The following is a 17913-nucleotide window of genomic DNA, read 5'->3' as shown; positions in this document are numbered from 1 at the left end:
TTCACCTTCCTATCTGTCTGAAGTGGATGGAACTCAGATACTGCTCAATACAGGTGAAAGACACAGAGAAGCTGCTTTACTTGACAAAGTCTTTCAAAGGTTTTTTTTATTATAAACTGCGCTTTCTAATATAAAAATTAGCTTCAAAGGTTTAGTTACTCTTGATGAAATAAATCTCTGGCCCAAATCTAAAAGCCGGTTTTCTGCAAAGCAGCATTTTGTGTGCCAGAGCTTCTCATTGCTTTAACTGGTAAAAGTCTGGTAAAAAAACTGGTAAAAATAGTCTGACTTTGGGTAAGTCCAATGGGATGGAGGGGGATTTATAAATGCGCTTGCTTTAATGAAGGGGGGAGCTGCTTCACTGTTGATGTGCGGTTGTGTATGCACTGAAGCCTAGGTGTACTACTTGGATTTATTAGAGCGTACAACAGGCGCTGGGAGCAAAGGTAAGTACAACTGTTTTATAATGTGGCTTCAGACAACACTCGTAGAAGGCAATTTGGGATACTTAACCATAAGTTCATAAGGACATGTGGTTAGTTTAGTATCCCAAATAAGGGTCATTTGGTGTATATGAAGATAGGGCTATAGTTACAATTGCCGTATTTTTATTTTTGTTTTGTGTGTTTGTCAATGATTTTAATAATAAGAATAAGTTATATTTTACCTTTCCCTTCTACCTTCCACACTCATTCTACGTGGTGCACACCTGAAGTGTCTCGAATATCCCTCACAAGTTCCCTTTTAACGCTTTCCATTGAGTACACCCTCATGTAATGTTACCTGAGGGTGTACCACAATTATAAGGAGCAGAAAGCTCTATATAGGTGATTGTACACCTATATAAGGGGGTTGTGTAGAAGAAAGGTGACCCTCAACAATCAAACATGTTTATTGAAAATAGTCCAATTTATAGGGACTGACTCAATAATTGTATTATCTTTATGTGTTTATTCTTAGGTGTTTGGTAGTGCACCACCCAGCACAATGACTGAAAAGTTCTCAGACCTTTTACAGTTTACCACGCAAGTTTCCAGATTGATGGTCACTGAAATAAGAAGAAGAGCATCTAACAAGTCCACAGGTTTGTCCTATTGGATAGATTCTATTAATGTAGCAGGATACTATCATTTGTTTTTTTTAATGATGATTTAGGCCTCATTCAGACGGCGGGCAGTACGTCCTCATACATTCTTATGGCGCTTAGTATGTTTTTAATCCTAGTTTTGTTAACCTCTTAACGACCACTCCACCTAAATATACGTCAGTATAAGTGACAGATTGCCAAAAGGACGTTTATTTACGTCATGACAGTAGCCAATTTCAAACGGCTATATCTCCTGAACCCTGGCATCTAAAAAACACAATTATCTCCGGTTTTGTTAATCATCCATACAATCTATATATCATATTAAAGGGGAGATTCTCCTGTCTATAATTGTGTTTCTATGTGCAGTGGTTCAGGAGATATACGCATTTAAAGTGTTTCCCCCTCCAGACAGTCAGCAGAAGGAAGAATATAGAAGAAGCTGCTGGAAAGACTTTCACTATTGCAGAAGTACACGCACCCTCTGCATCTGTAGCTGAACCTGAGAAAGGGAGATGGAATAATGCTCTACATATTTATAACATAGTTTGGTAAAAGTCACTACTTCTTAAAAACACTTTAATTGGAAAAATTGCATAAATGCTTATTTTTTCACATTTTTTATTCTTGTATAAGAATTGCTCTTTGACTGTATGTAATGTTTTCCATATCAGTAATACTTAAGTCTCTTCTGGACATTCTATAAATCATGACACACATTGCCTACGTTCTGATGGATTAATGACCGAATACAACAAAAATCCATACAAATTGTTAGGAACAAATTGATCATATTCCTGACCATCTGTCTTTGTTTCCAGAGGCCGCGAGTCGAGCCATAGTCCAGTTCCTTGAGATCAATCAGAGTGAAGAGACCAGCAGAGGGTGGATGCTTCTTACAGTCATTAATCTCTTAGCCTCATCTGGGCAGGTATGTAGCTTTACCCAAGCTAATGTTAATAACGCATGGGGTTGCACCCGGAATAATGCTAATGGACAGTGATTATATAATGTGAATGATCTTAGTTGCAGATATATGCAGGTGCACTGTCTGTGATATGGTTAACGGGGGCCAATGTTAACAAATCACTGTCTGATTTAAAGGGGTTAGCTACTTTAATCTCATTTTAACACAATTAGAGAAAAGTCTTTGTGAGCGGATAAGTAATGTAATGTCAGTAACACGTCTGTGCTGCTATATACTATTCCAAGTCACAGTCCCCTCTTATATGATTATGGTTGCTGATGGAGGATCATGGAAGCAGACCTATATATACACCCTGGCCTGACCTCGGTTTGCACACTGACCATATCCCTTCTTGGCCTCTGGTGCCACATACTGACACCTCACTGACACTTCTTGACCCACCTGGGTCATTTGAAGTGCTACTGAATACAAATTAATCTTGGAAGGGTGTCCTCATTTAATCAGTTGAAGTAAAGGTGAGCTTTTCAACACCGGAGTAACATCTTAATCGGGTCAATCAGCTTGAAGGATCAATGATGACTGCAGGATAGCATTTGATTCCCCAGGTTATTCGCTATACATTTCTTCTATTAGCTGTTATTAAAAAAAATTTACCTGTGTGAAGATAATTTCTCAAAAATGTAGTCATATGGTCCCTTAGAAACAAGACTGCGTCCTTGGATATGACCACCTCAGCTGTAGTGAGAGTAAAAAGATAGCAAAAGCGGAAAAAAAAATGTTTTTGATGTCTGGGAGTTACTGCATATCCTACAGCCGTCCTGTGGTAATGATCGCTGAAGCCAGGTGGTCAGGTAGGAGTCAATAGCCTAGGGTCTTTCCACCGCTGCCAAAGGTGGCTGCAGGGTGGTCGTATCCAAGGAAGATATCTTGTTTCTAAGGGATAACATGGCTACATTTATTTATAAAAATGTTCCTGTGTGAAGATAATTTCTGATAACATCCAGTTGAAGAAATGTTTACAAATGAACTTAATTAAATGTGAATGCCGAGATGGGAATACCCATTTAAAGAATACAATAATTTCCTATGACGTTGATATATCTTTCCACTATTTTCTGATGACTGAGATGTCCTATTATGGAAACCCACCTGAATTCCCTAATCTTCTAATCCTCCCACTGTTAAATGAGACTCCACTGAGACTCCACTGACCTATGAAAAAAACATCCCCAACCATACAGTAATGAACCATTGTAGCTACCATGCAGGTTGGATTTTTTCATGCCAATATCCTGTACCTAGAGATGTAACTTAAAGCCATTGGGCTACAATACAAAATGTGTGCTATAATGTATAATTTATAATGCACCATATGAGCCCACCTAATACTTCATGGTCCAAGTGTTTGCATCCCGACAAGTTACATCCCTGCCTACACCAAGGTGGATTAGTATAGTGTTAGGTCATCGCGACAGGATAGCCATTGATGCCACATCTGTTTTTTTATAACTTATTGACAGCAGAACAGTACAGCAATGGGAAAGAAAATAATGCAACAGTATGCAATGTTTTTTCATGGCTGTGCCTGAAAGTGTATACCGTTCCCATCAGGCCTGTGGCTTATTATTGTTACATTGATAATATCTTGATCATATGAGCAACATCTAAAAACTTTCAACAAGCATTTTATACAACTTCATTTTACACCCCACCATCAACGGAACACTAATCTTTTACTGAAGCCTTTTGGACATCACCAATACAATCCACCTGTCCATCCTTGATAAAGAGCCCTGCGTAGTCTCTGCATAGTTTTCTATCGTCAACATCTTTTTTCTTTTTTTGCCCATTAAATTGTACCAACATTTGAGTATTCACAATTTTGTTATATTTTTCTAGCTTTGACAGTGCAAAGATATTTTCCCTTTGTTAATGGGAGTACTATAGTGCCCTACAGAATAGGTTTAACATTTAATGTTCTCCATTCAATGAACAGCCTTATAACTGGCACACATAAGCAATGGCTAAATTGTTTTTATCTTGTAAATTTAGCCATTGGCCTTCTGTGGATTTTATTACCATGTCAGTAAGTACAACAATAGAGAAATAGCCGCTCTGAGGTTGTCAAATACTTGAAAGTAATATTTATTTCTAAGGTTGTTACCACAATTTAATAAAGTATAAAAATTAAAAATGAAAGCATGGCATATTTCTCTAAATAATACATTGAAGAGACTGTTAAAAGACAATCAGTAGTACTTTTATATTATGTGGATTAGGCTATTGTATATATTTGGTGAATGGCCCTGGCACTAAGTTATCACTGTAAGAGCCAGTTCACACCTGCATCATGGCTCTTAATTACAATCTATGTTTTAAGAGAGGGCAGTGTTAGCTCAAAATGAAAGGTGAATGGCAAGTCTATTGAAAGGTGAATGGACCCTCTATTCCCCAAAAACTTCAATGTACGGAAGGTTTACATTACACCTCAGTAATAAATACCGGAAAAAAGTCTATTTATGGTATTTGATATTTTATTGCACCATCGTCTTGAATTTGCACTGTTGAAATGCAGCTGTATTTGTTTTCCCTCTGGTTCTCGGTGGCTGGCAAACCATGCAGTTGAGCTGGAGGGTGCTTATTAAAATTCTATCCAAAGTAATCGATGTAGAACAGCCTCCAGTATGGCACAGGTTAGCAGTAAACCTAGGTAGATGGGGGCACATGGGCAAAAGATCCCAGTTGCCAGGATCCTACGTGGTACAATAAGAAAAAAAGGCCAAAAGCACTCCAAGAGTAGCTCAATCCATTAGTGGTTAACTTTATTCATCAGTGGTATGATGCAGGTCTTTGACTTGTGCAACGTAACATTGCATCATCCACTGATGAATAAAGTTAATGGATTTAATTTAATTTTGGAGTGCTGCTTTCTTTTATTCCTTATTTTGAACAATACAATTGGTTGATATTGACAATATCATGTGGCTCAATTTCTGTACATTTTGTACAATTTGTGAAATTAATTTATACAACGGGTAGAAATTAGGTTCTATAGGCGGTGACCACAGACCATTTGCCTGTGCTGATTCTTATTGGCTGTTGCATTGGCCACTTTTGCATTTTGTTATTGCACTCAACCCCTGTAAAGGAGTGGTTCTGTAGGTGGTGACCACAGACCATTTCTGTGTTCTCATTTTTATTGGCTGTCCAACACTTTCCACTGAGGACACTAAGCTTGTCTGATACGACATTAGCTTCCTGTGCACTTCATGGATGAGAGCAGGTTCACATTGAGCACATGTGACAAAGGTGACATCAGGAGACACTGTGCAGAACTTTCTGCTGCCTGCAAAATCCTCCAGCATGGCCAGTTTAGCAATAGGTCAGTAATGGAATTTCTTTCCATCTGCTTGAGCATGCCCAAGAATTGTAGGCAGGTCATACAGGCACGTAGAGGCCACACATAAGCCTCATTTCCATGACTTCAGGCATTCCATTGCAATTGAATCGGCCTGAAATTTTATTTTTTATTTTCTCTTTAAGTATAACACCAATTCCAGACCCTCCTATGATATTTATTTTCATTATCATTTTTATGTTTTATTATTTTCCACACATCCCACAATGAAATAATTGCAACTGGGATATTTCATTCATTTGTGATGTTGTATTTTAGTGTTCCCTTTATTTTTTTGAGCAGTGTATATCAGCAGTTATCTCTTTTCTGTTTTGACCTTTTATACTTTTGCAAGACATTTTCTGGATATTTTTCATATTCTTCTTATAGTATGTAATGTGGGGTATGGGGATTGTAGTAAAATGTTGTATATCTGTAAATTAATTATTTACAGTGTGTTTAGGAGATGTATAGTTACTCTATTACATAGGATGTCTATGTATAATTATTTCTCTAATCATTACAGCTTTCTTCTGTTTTGTATGGTTTTACATCAATATATGTTTTTTCCTTAGAAAACCGTGGACTGCATGACAACGATGTCCGTGCCTTCCACCCTAATTAAATGCCTGTACCTATTTTTTGACCTCCCACATGTGCCTGAGGTACCCGGAGGAGCGGAGAATGAGTTACCTCTGGCAGAGCGTAGAGCCTTGCTGCAGAAAGTCTTTGTGCAGGTAAGAAATTTTTCACAAATGTTGTTTCCATAGCAGCAACAGGAAAGAACTCATTACAAAAAAAAAACCTCCTAGGAGCTTTTCTTCAAGGTTCTAACCTAGAATCAGAAAATGAGTTCTCCGTGTGGGCTAGGAAGCTTCAATCCCTAACATGGTGCACACTGCAATTTACATATGGCAGGGAATGAGATGATTTGGATTACTGCAGTTCTTACTCCCCCTGTTTATAGGAGCTGCAACAGCAGAGCAAAAGACAGAAGTGCTAATATATCGTAAAGGGAATCCATCAGTTTTGACCATAAGCTAAGACAGATAAGGCCTGTAGAGTTGTGTAACCATACACTGTGATTGTAGTAAATAGCAGCAGGGCTGTGAAAAGTGAACTCAGGTAACTCCTGCAAGTGCTGAGGGCGGGTATTTCATCTTTCCACTCTTTGAAATGAAATGTTCCCCATCCCCACTCCCCTCTCTGTTTGGAGTCACTGTTGTTAGTATCCAACCAAAATCCTGATGCAGCTTCTCCTTGTAGTACAATAAAGTGTCTTCTTTATTGTGCTTTGATGAAAACCCTGTGTCATAAGAAAGATTATTATACAGATCCCATTCTGTAAGTCATGCATACTGTATACTTTACAGAGAGTCTGGTTTATTGTAATATTCAAACTTTCATTCATTTATAAATTGCGGTATAAGCCTAGTTTTTCAGCACAAAGTCTAATAAAAAAAAAAAATACTCACCTTTGGCCGCTTGCTGACATCATAGTGTGTGCGCCACCATCGGCACACCTTATCATGTCAGCAAGAGGCTGACGCCTTGTTGTAAGCGATGGGACGGTGCAGGGAGCCGAAGCTGGAGCCAAATCTGAAGACAGAAGAGGACCTGCGGGTGGCGTTGGAAAGGTGAGTTTAGGGTTTTTCGGGTTTTTAAGCTTGGCAGGGGGCTGCCGGCTATATAATGGGGGGCAGGCATTGGATATATACAAGGGGGCAGGCACTGGCTATCATACTGGGGGGAGCAGCCACTGGCTCTATGCAGGGGAGGGCAGGCACTGGCTCTATGCAGGGGAGGGCAGGCACTGGCTCTATGCAGGGAAGGGCAGGCACTGGCTCTATGCAGGGGAGGGCAGGCACTGGCTCTATGCAGGGGAGGGCAGGCACTGGCTCTATGCAGGGGAGGGCAGGCACTGGCTCTATGCAGGGGAGGGCAGGCACTGGCTCTATGCAGGGGAGGGCAGGCACTGGCTCTATGCAGGGGAGGGCAGGCACTGGCTCTATGCAGGGGAGGGCAGGCACTGGCTCTATGCAGGGGAGGGCAGGCACTGGCTCTATGCAGGGGAGGGCAGGCACTGGCTCTATGCAGGGGAGGGCAGGCGGCCGCTGGCTATATACTGGGGAGGCTGTGACCAATGCATTTCCTACCCTAGGCTTATACTCGAGTCAATAGGTTTTCCCAGTTTTGGTGTTAAAATTAGGTGCCTCAGCTTACACTCAGGTCGGCTTATACTAGAGTATATACGGTAATAACGGTGTACTCTTCTCCTGACTTTGCTTTTCTCTTTTTATTTACCATGACGTTTTAATTTTGTTCTGTTGTCCTGTCCATGACAATCTTACTTATTTCTTCTAAACTCTAGTTACTGCCATCAGTCTGCCATAGCAACTAACTTGCTAAGATTTAAGATATAAGCGTTTACATTTCTGAACATTTTCTACCGTAAAGGCAGTAAATCTGGAAACCTTTTGATGTTTATGGAATGTGGCTACATTATTTTACTTGTATTTTCCCTACATACTTTGCATCTTAGAATATTCTATTCTAAAGTATTATAAAGTTTTCTAGCGGCACAGCGCTTGTCGGAGCAGTACCAGGAATACCGTGGTCTAGGTTCTCTTGAAGTACTCCCTTTAACTGCATCTACATCAGAAATCATTGTGTGTGCTGCTGCCTTTGCAATCGCTATTTCCATCTGGCGTCAGCAGTTATCGATCTGTTTAATATCCCCACTGCAATTTCTTAATAGAATATTTGATAAGCCATCTGCCTCAATGATCATTCTCCGTCTAAATGAGAATTTTCCGTTCTAGTTTAAGAACTTCATCTTCATTATATTCTGTGGCAGTAGTTTATTGAATGTCTTTGTGTTGCAAATATTAAAAAGGAAATTATACATTTAGAAACTAAACATTGTCATGTAACATTTCATTAATTGAAGCTTCTATATTAACAGAAAAATAGTTTTTTTAATTAGGGAAGTTGTGTCATTGGCTGAAACTGTGGAATCATGGCAGTCTGACATTATGAGATGACATTCCAGTTCATTATAGCCGCTGCATATATTAAGAACTATGATTAAGACAATCAGAAATCTGAAACCTAAAGGATATCCGTGGCCAGTCCCTCAGGCCAAAATTTTTCACATGTGTTTTGTTGGCCAAGAGGTGCCTCCTGCAGCAATATGCTTAAAATCTAAATTGACAGCATCCTTAGTTTTCTGGTTGCAAAACATCAACATTTGAAGACCTTTAACTCTTCTGGCCACTAGTTCTGAAATGAACTACAACACAGCACTATTTAAGTAGGGATTCAGTTTGCTGCATAGCTCATGGTTTTCAACACTTTTTTACATATTGGCCAAAGGAGCCCCCGTTAGAGGTCAAACCTCTATTATCATAATGTTCTTGTGTATTCTATAACCATTCTTTGGAAAAAGTTCATAAATCTATTCAGTTGTAAGACTAGTACAAGTACTGTAAGCATTAGCATAATATTTTTTTTTACTTTCAGATTTTAGTGAAGCTGTGTAGCTACGTATCTCCAGCTGAGGAGCTAGCCCAGAAAGATGACCTTCAGCTCCTCTTCAGTGCAATAACATCCTGGTGCCCCCCTTATAACCTTCCTTGGAGAAAAAGTGCCGGTGAAGTCTTGATGACCATTTCACGACATGGACTGAGCTTAAATGTAGTGAAATATATACATGGTATGTTCTATCCTTATCTTTTCTAATTCAAAACCTGAAGTTTATTTTCGTCCTTTATTTTAGTGTATGTTTTATTTTTCATGTTTTTCCCGATGTTTAAAGTATGAAATATATTCCTAAAGCGGTAAGATCCGCTACTCTCAGAAAAGCATTTCATTGTACAATATGTAGAAAATATTGGATGTTATAACCTTGTTATCTGTCGTAAGCAGGGGTTAGTAACAACCTTACAGGTCTATTGTGTTGCCTGAGCCTAGATAAGCAGATTTCACACAGACAATACCAGATTGTGGATATAGACTGGTGGCATTCTAGTTGAATGAGGGGGTATGTTATCTGGTGGAAGGGGTCGTACTGATATGGTCTTCTCCAGACTCTAGTTGATTGTTTTTGCCTGCAAAACAATGATTCCCAATAGTTCTTATACCCCCCCCCCCCCTATTATCCTGTTATAAGTTGTTGTGAATTTTTGAATGATATCTCAAAAATTATGATCAAAATGTATTTCCCTTATTCCTAAATGATTTCTTTCCTTGGCTGCAATATTGAAAAAATAAGCTTGTAAACTTATATGCAACTCACCTGATGTTAGTCCAATCATATTAATGTGAATCCTGCATTTTTATTGTTCACTGGTTTTACTGCTTGGACATGCTGCTGGTATTAAACTAGTATTTAGGGACTGTCTGCCAATATTAAACTACAGACCTGTACAGCTCCCTTTATTTTTCATAGCAGACACTGGAATGTTGAGATACAGACAGTGGCTGTGTGGGACTCGGCCCTGCTACCTCATTAACCAATCATTCAGGAAGGTGGGGTATAAGAGGGACCTGGCTATATGAAGAGAAATGAACCTCACAGTTTATCATTCATGATAGGGGTTGGGTTAGCAGTGTCACCGTCAGAGAGAAGTTGGGGAATACAATAAAAGTCTTAGAAGAATGGTGGCTCTAATTTCATGGATAGAGGCATCAGTGGAACATGTGTAAAGGCAACTAAAAAGTACTGTGTGGGTTTTTTTTTTTTTTTAGGTGGGAGGGGGTGTTAGTCGCTTATGACAGGTTTTCTTTACTTTTCCCATTTATGTGTTTTTTTTTGGTCCTGAGGCAAATGTATGAAATACTGCACTAATCGAATATGTTTAAATGTGAATGCATTTCACTAGTGTTCTTGAAGAATTTACTGCTTTGATTGCTCTTTCTCTATTGTTGTGGCATCCATACATCTATTGAAATAATTTTCCCAAAGAAGTGACAGCATATTTTTAATTTGCACTTTCATTTTCTTTACACCTCACTAGTTCTTTATAGTTTGTTTTGCTCTATCACATACAATACCAATCAAATACTTCAAGTTTGTGTCTGTAATGTTTATAAATTAGGAACAAGTTCAAAGGGTTTAAATGCTTTTCAACCCATTTGAAGTGTTTTTTTAGTACAGTTTTTTTTAACATATTCAAACCCAAACCACACATGTGCTCCACGTCCTTATATGAACCTGCAGTTTTCATTATGCAATAGCAGAAACAATACCCTTGCAGATTTTGAAAGCATTTGATCTAGGTGATTCAGTGATAACACTGCATATGAAGGAATGTTTTATGTAAAGGATCCTTCTAAGTTGTGTAATGATTATAAGATCATGTTACAAGTAGTAATAATTGATCCCGACAACCACAATCGACAGGACTTGATTTGGCCCTTTCTTTCTAAAAATGTTAGATTTTTATGAGATTTGTTTTTGAAGCTGCTAATGTACAAGGGAGACAAAACTGAGATTTTTCTTTTATTATGCAGCAGTGTATCCAGTTTTCCCCATTCCTTTGCCTTGACTCTTCCTTACTGGATTGAATGAGTCATTCCTCTGAGGAAAACCTGGTCACCTTACCAAGTAGAGAAATGAAATGCTTCATTTATTAAGTGTCACTTTTTAAAATAGGTGCCACACGTCTATATTAATCCATGTTGCTGAATGTACGTCACCTGTTCTCCCACAGAGAAAGAATGCCTGGCCACATGTGTCCAAAACATGCAGCAGTCAAATGATCTGTCCCCGCTGGAAATTGTGGAGATGTTTGCTGGGCTTTCCTGCTTTCTAAAAGACTCCAGCGATGTATCTCAGACACTGCTGGATGACTTCAGAATATGCCAAGGATACGTCTTCCTCTCTGACCTCCTGCTGAGGTAAACCTATTAACAGCACAATAATGCCGGTTATAAATCACTTAGCATATGTAACTCTGACATGCTCCTAAAAGGGTTTTCTGAATTCACACTGGATGTCATTTTAAGATATGTCTAGCTAATATAGGGGGTTCCTTTAATCACTAATCCCTACAATAGGCCCAGTTTAAGCCACCAGTAGTGAGACTATGTGTTGGGTAGGAACCTGTCAATGACAACTGGAATTTCCTGACTATGCCTTTAATGGGAGCAAGTTATGAGGATTTAGGCCTGCAAACTGCTAAAAGCCTGTTATGCGTGCCAACACAATGATGTCCTGCTATATTCTAGGAGATTCAACATATCACAGAAATGGAAGCAGAATATATATGACCTAAGGATTCACAGCAATGGGAAAGAGTTTAGGTTGGATATACCCTCATGGCTTGGCCGAGCTCCCAAGTACATAATTATGAGTTGCCTTCAGCAGCCACCACCCAGACTTGTGACAATGTTCTTGGTCTAAGAGTAAAGAATTAAGCCAGAAATGGATATCTTCACATGGCTCAACTCCCATTAATTGTTTATATATATTTTAAATGCAGCATTCAAAGAACTATTTTGGGTTAATGTTGAATCTCCTGGAATATGCAAGTAGATCATAGTGATTATGTGACTTCCCTATATAACAAGTTGGTGACAGCTTGTGAGCCTAAATCCTCATGATGGGTTCCCTTTACCTTTGGAGCAGCTAAAAGTCATCTTAAAATGACTTTTTATGATATTTAAAACAGTTAGAGGAAGTTTAAGTAGCTGAATCCCTTTTTCTACCTGAATTGGAGACTGAAAGCTATTTCTCAGGATCAAAGTGATAGAAAAGAAAGGTGGAAACTAGAGGAAGGGATTTACACTAAAAGCTGCACTACTGCTTCCGGTTGCGCAAGTCTGGTAGAGGTCCTATCTGCTGGACTATATTGCTAGGACTTCTCTTAATAGATCCGTTCACCCTATGCGACTGTGTCTTTTAAAATACATATTTTGTGTCTATGGTGGAAACCGGCTAGTTGATCAGACTTGGGCCGCATGCACACGAACGTATGCCTGCCCGGCTACAGGTGACCCCTCTGCTCTCCATAGAGATTCAAGGCACACGGGCCGTAACACGTGTCCTATCTTTCCCCCATGTATGTATCGCACCGTGCGGCCATTGCCATATATAGGGGACGCATGTATGGCCGCAAGCTTGAGGCTGTACTTACGCCCCCGTAGGTTCGTGTGCGTGCAATCTTACTCATTAACAACACATCTTAAAATGTAACAGTTTTAAAGATTGTCCAGAAAAGACAGACATTGCAAAAATCCATGGTACGTTGTATCACTATAGAAACAGGGAGAAGAAGCATTCAGGCTTTTCGTTTACCTACGGTATTTAACAGATCAAGAAAAGAAGAACTTGATATGCATGTCACATTTTCACTACTTCTGTATTCACAGTAAAAACTCACCAGATCAGAAGAGCATTTTGTAAGAAAAAATTCCTTTCAGATCACCTATCCATAAAATAAACCTTTTGTTTGATGAATCATGTTAAAATATAGCTTACCCCTCTGTGTCTCTTTATAATCTCTATAAATATTCACTGTGTATATCTTACACTTCAATATACAAGGTGGTATTCACATTAAAAAAAATGTAGCCAAAGTGTCCCCAACATTTTTTGCTAAATAAACAGTATATTTAGGGGAAAGCAGGGTGATAGAAAAAATTGGCGTCATCTCCGTCTTTTAAATCTCAGTGCATCATCATTGGGCCATGCTAGACAGAACCACCAGATGGTGGTCCATGAATATACCAACCTCTGTTACATCATTTTTTATGTCCAAATCCCCAGGCCACCAATCATGACCAGCATCTCAACCGGTCGCAATTGATGATGTCCCATTCATTGTGTATGTGACATTATGGGCAATCCCTTGTCTTTAACATGCCTACATAGGGCATGTTCATGTGAAATGAACACAATGTAATCATAGTCCTCTTGTCGGAAGCAAATATTAACACCGAGGCCAAGAACACCTTACAGAGAGCGAAGTATAGAATTTTACCTGGCAGATATCATCTCCTGTCGCTATAGATCCAAATGTCCACAGGTTTTATTGCACTGATAAATGTTGCTGCACCCGGGAAGCTGCAATTGTTGTGAATGTTCTCTTTATCAGAGCTCTGCGGTAACCAGATTGTAGCAGCAATTATACCCTGACAAAAGCTGCATATCACAGAGGTGCCTAATGCTTCTCACAAGCCTGGTGCAGAAGTGAACAGATCAAAAGAAGGTTCAAGGAACCAAAACACAAAGCTCAGGATAGACATTTCTCTGTGTGGCTGGCAGATTCTTATGTGCCCTGAATGTAATTGGTACTGCAAATATTTGAGCTGGGTAAAAACTATGAACCACTTTATAAGCTGAAGCCCCTGTTGATGACAAAAGTAGAATGTAAAAACTTAAAAAGAAAAGTTTGAATGCCTTGTATTCTGAAATACAAAATACTGATGATATCAGGGGAGTAGTTGTAGGGAGGGCAGGGATGACTGTCACTTGCAGACGAGGTGCCAATGGAGGTTCTTGAGCTTTAATTCTACATTGGAAATGGCACATGGTACATGACCATCCAAAAACTATGGTCCAGCTCCAGATCTAGGGCATCCAACAGCATGGTCCAAAATCACAACATGATGGTTACAAAGGGTCAAGGTGTGTCAGCACACTATGTGCCCTTAATTGTGACTCATGACTTGGTATGTGACCATTTTTGAATCTTTGCATTAAGACTCAGGTGCAAGTTATGACTCTGGAATAGAGTCTGGTACCGTAGTCATTGGGAGAATTTATCATATCGTGTATGACAGTTTTCAGGTGTACAGGCAATGAAAAAGTGTACAGTACCTGCCATTCAGCCAGGGATTCGCCCTCCCCCCCCCCCCTCCTTTCCCATTCACCACTCTCGCCTCAATTGGGCATGGGAATGGGCAATGCTGTCCTGAGGCAGTAATTATAGCCTGTGCCAGAGGTTTCTGCCCAGTCATCTGTCACCTGCGTGCCTAACTTTCACTCATTGTTTTAAAGTTTATGGTATAGAGCAAATCCACTATTTAGTCAGAGGTAATGACCCAAGCTAAAATCTATTTGACAAGGAAACCTACTGGATATTTAACTTGGATACAAACTTGGATAATAAAGGATGAATCATAAACATGAATTCATATTTTTCTATTAACCCCCTAACGATGTGTGACATATCTATAAGTCTTACGTAAGCTGTGGGTGTTCAGAGATGTCTCTCAATACACGGCGATTGGTGCTTGGGTGTTAACCCTGCGATCGCCACCAGCAAAGCTTGCGGTGGCAATAAAAATTACTGAATCATCTAAAAATGTCTGAAGGTGACAGATTTCAGAGTAATAACAGAAATCAGAAGTGTATTAAGTAAATTGGAATGGAGAGTTTATTGTGCCCTGTGGTGCTCCTTGGTTAATGACCAGAGGTTTTGATTGTTTGCTGGCCACTGAGACTTATTGAGGTCTATCGTTTAAGTTAGTGTTGGAAGGGTTGATGTTTAGATTGGACAATCTATCACTTATTAGAGCTGGGTCGATGGTATTTAACAACATTTAAAATAGGTGATCTGCACAGAACTACCATTGTGCTCTAAATATGAGTATATCTTGTGTAGAAGGAAAAGAATGGCATTGTCCATACTCATCTTGATATAAGCAAACTGTAGCTGATCGATGCTCCCACTCACAGCCTCCTTGACGGGAAGAAGAAGGTCCCTTTCGAAAGACTTCATTATGTGTTGATGTTAAGGCGATGGGTCTAAAATGGTATTAGTCATTTGCTCGTTTTGGTTTCCTATCAAAGGCATATAATTGAGACTTTCCAAATGTTTGGTGAAATTTGACAGTTCATGCTGAAACTAAACAGATCAGCAAGCGCAATGCAAAATTCTTTAGAGAAGGATTTAAGTAGCCGGGTGACATAGGTGGCAAAATTGGTACTTGAGAGTAATGGTGGTTAACACTCACATTTGGAGTTCAGATGATTATGAACGTGATGGTGGTTCTGGTGGTGCAGTTCCTAGTGGCGCTGCTCCATGTACTGATGGTGGTGGAGCTGCTGGTTAGTGCTGGTAATGCCGCGGTGGTGCTGCTGGTGCCGCAGGTATTAATGATGGTGCTGAGCAGGCGATGCAGGTGAAGATGATGTTCTTGCCAGTATAGCTTGTGCACCAGTGTTGGTGGGAGTGCAGCTGGTGATGCAGGTGTCAATAGAACAGATGGGGCTGTTGTGGTCCTCGTGCCGTTGGATGTTCTGCCGATGTAGCAGAACAAGCTGGGAGCTAGGATATGGATATGGAGTATCAGAGCCGGGTGCATATTATATGAAAGTGGACATGGGAACTAAAAACTTCTTTCTATGGCTGATAGGGTCACCCCTTTGGCCTTCATTTGGACAAAGTGCTGCCAGAGGGTTTCAGTCACTTTGGAACAGCACACCATTTCCAATTAAAACTGGAAAGGTTAGGCGCCTTGTTAGATAATTAAGGAAATGAGCACCAGGTGCTGGATTAACGCCAATAACTTGCAGGTATCTGAAAGAGTTCTCTCATTTTTATCAATGTTCTTATACAATTATCTCATTTACCTTTTTTATTCTTTGTTAGAAAATATACAATTTATGAAATAAGTAAGTTTAACATACTCATTTCACTCACGTAAGGATATATTCACATTGGACTACACAATGACCTTGACATTTGGGAAATTGTGTGGACTCTGATTTCCAGTATGTATTTTACAATTGTAGTGTATATGTAAGAGGTTGTTGGGGGAAGCCATGACCTACAACTGATGAATAAAGGGAAGACCCGAAAGAAAGAACATATGACAAGACACTAGGATATGTTCATAAAGTGTCTTAGATGTAGGTTTAGTTTGTATAGCGATAAATATGTCTATAGGGCTGCTTTGACCAGATGGTGGCACGATGAATGTCCTGTCCATCGGAATGTCAGTATAGTGGAAATTCTGCCAGATTGCAACACCTCTCTCTTTAAAATCTGTGCAAACACTTGGATCTATGGAAATGACGAGACTTGATATGTATTTTTAAGATGACCAATACTGTATGGAAAGAAATAATGTAAATGCCTTGCATATGTTTTTGTGTTGCCTGTAAACCGGTATGTATGTTTTCTCCCAGCGCCATATGTCTTTTTCTATTGAGAAGTAACATTTTAATCTATATTTAGGTGCAATTAAATGCATGCTGCATGACGGAAATGTAACGCTGTCTTTCCTGCAGGCTAGAGCAAGCTAAAGAGAATGAATCCAAAGATGCACTGAAGGACTTGGTTAACCTAATTACTTCTTTAACAACATACGGTGTCAATGAACTGAAACCAGCTGGTTTAACCACGGGGGCACCCTTTTTGTTGCCAGGCTTTGCTGTCCCGCAGCCTGCTGGAAAAGGTAAGCATTTCCCAGATAATATCAGCATTTTTATTGTACGATGGCAGGTATGGCTATGTGGTATATCAAGCTAGGTACAAACTGAATATAGAGCTGGGGATTATTATGTCTACTGCTCCCAGTGCTCTACCCTTTCCAAGCCTAATTGCAGTGAATGCTTCCTTCTATGCCATTTTGTCTGCTAATTTGCGCTATAATTTATGGCTTTAGCTAAAGCTCCCCGTAGGTAACTTTGATTATTTTGGCAGAAGATAATAGTATGGGCAATCCTATGTACCTTCTCAGCACAGTTTTCTTCTATTGGAAAGTATATTGAAGGTACTTTTGTTTCCTTCTAACTTTTTTGGAAGGTGTGACTCTCTACTGAGGTTAAGAGGTAAGGATGTGTATTTGGGCTTTGGTAGACTAGTAGATAAAACCAAGTTCTCATTAAAGGTTGTAAAGCACTACGGAATTTGATGGTGCTATATAAATAAATATTATTATTAAAGGTCTACAGAAAATACACTGTAGTCTATTAAGATGGAATTTTTGGATTTCCAGAAAGGCCTAATGGCATTTCCATGGATGTTAAAGATGGTTGACCATGTCTTGAAATTTCTAATTCATAAACGGTGTTTAAAAGTCTTTTCATCATATCTGCCCTACATTAACTTTGCTTTTTAGTCTGTTTCATTTGAAGGTCAGGAGCCTCACTTGGGAATATTGGGAAAATTGGGAATATATTTCATAAAGGAGATATACATAACCAGGGTTAGTAACACAACAAAGGGCTGTAGAACATAACACAAACATGGCTGCCTTTTCTAGAATTGATGCCATTCCTGTGTGTGGGTTGTATCTTTAACTGCATGTTCGACTCCTTCAAGTAGGGGAGAGAGAAAAAAAAACAATGCTTGGTTTACTTTTTTTCTGAAAACTTCACTTATATTCACTTGAAAAAGGATCATCTCCAACAACAGACACAGTGAGGGAGTTTTACCAAGTTTTTGGCACCAGAATTCAGGAGTAATTTGCGTTAAAAACTGTCTGAAATGCCTTGCACTACATTTATTCAATGGTTTTGGACCATTTTTCTGTGGCATAAAGTCG

At 39.4% G+C, this 17913-nt stretch overlaps 1 protein-coding gene across 7 annotated transcripts in view; it reads left to right on the top strand.

Moving 5' to 3' along the window:
* Positions 1 to 17913, top strand: part of WDFY3 (WD repeat and FYVE domain containing 3) — a 152676-nt gene that overhangs the window by 51604 nt on the left and 83159 nt on the right. For all 7 annotated transcript variants that reach the window (XM_072116004.1, XM_072116022.1, XM_072116048.1 and 4 more), the window contains exons 4-9: positions 961 to 1084; positions 1909 to 2018; positions 5988 to 6149; positions 8935 to 9127; positions 11127 to 11313; positions 16655 to 16821. In XM_072116004.1, the coding sequence (XP_071972105.1) occupies positions 961 to 1084; positions 1909 to 2018; positions 5988 to 6149; positions 8935 to 9127; positions 11127 to 11313; positions 16655 to 16821 (943 nt within the window). The remainder of the gene's footprint in view (positions 1 to 960; positions 1085 to 1908; positions 2019 to 5987; positions 6150 to 8934; positions 9128 to 11126; positions 11314 to 16654; positions 16822 to 17913) is intronic.

Source organism: Engystomops pustulosus, chromosome 1, assembly GCF_040894005.1.
Source record: "Engystomops pustulosus chromosome 1, aEngPut4.maternal, whole genome shotgun sequence".
Classification (NCBI taxonomy): Eukaryota; Metazoa; Chordata; class Amphibia; order Anura; family Leptodactylidae; genus Engystomops; species Engystomops pustulosus.
The sequence above is the reverse complement of the archived record's forward strand: the minus strand, read 5'-3'. Positions and strand labels throughout refer to the sequence as shown.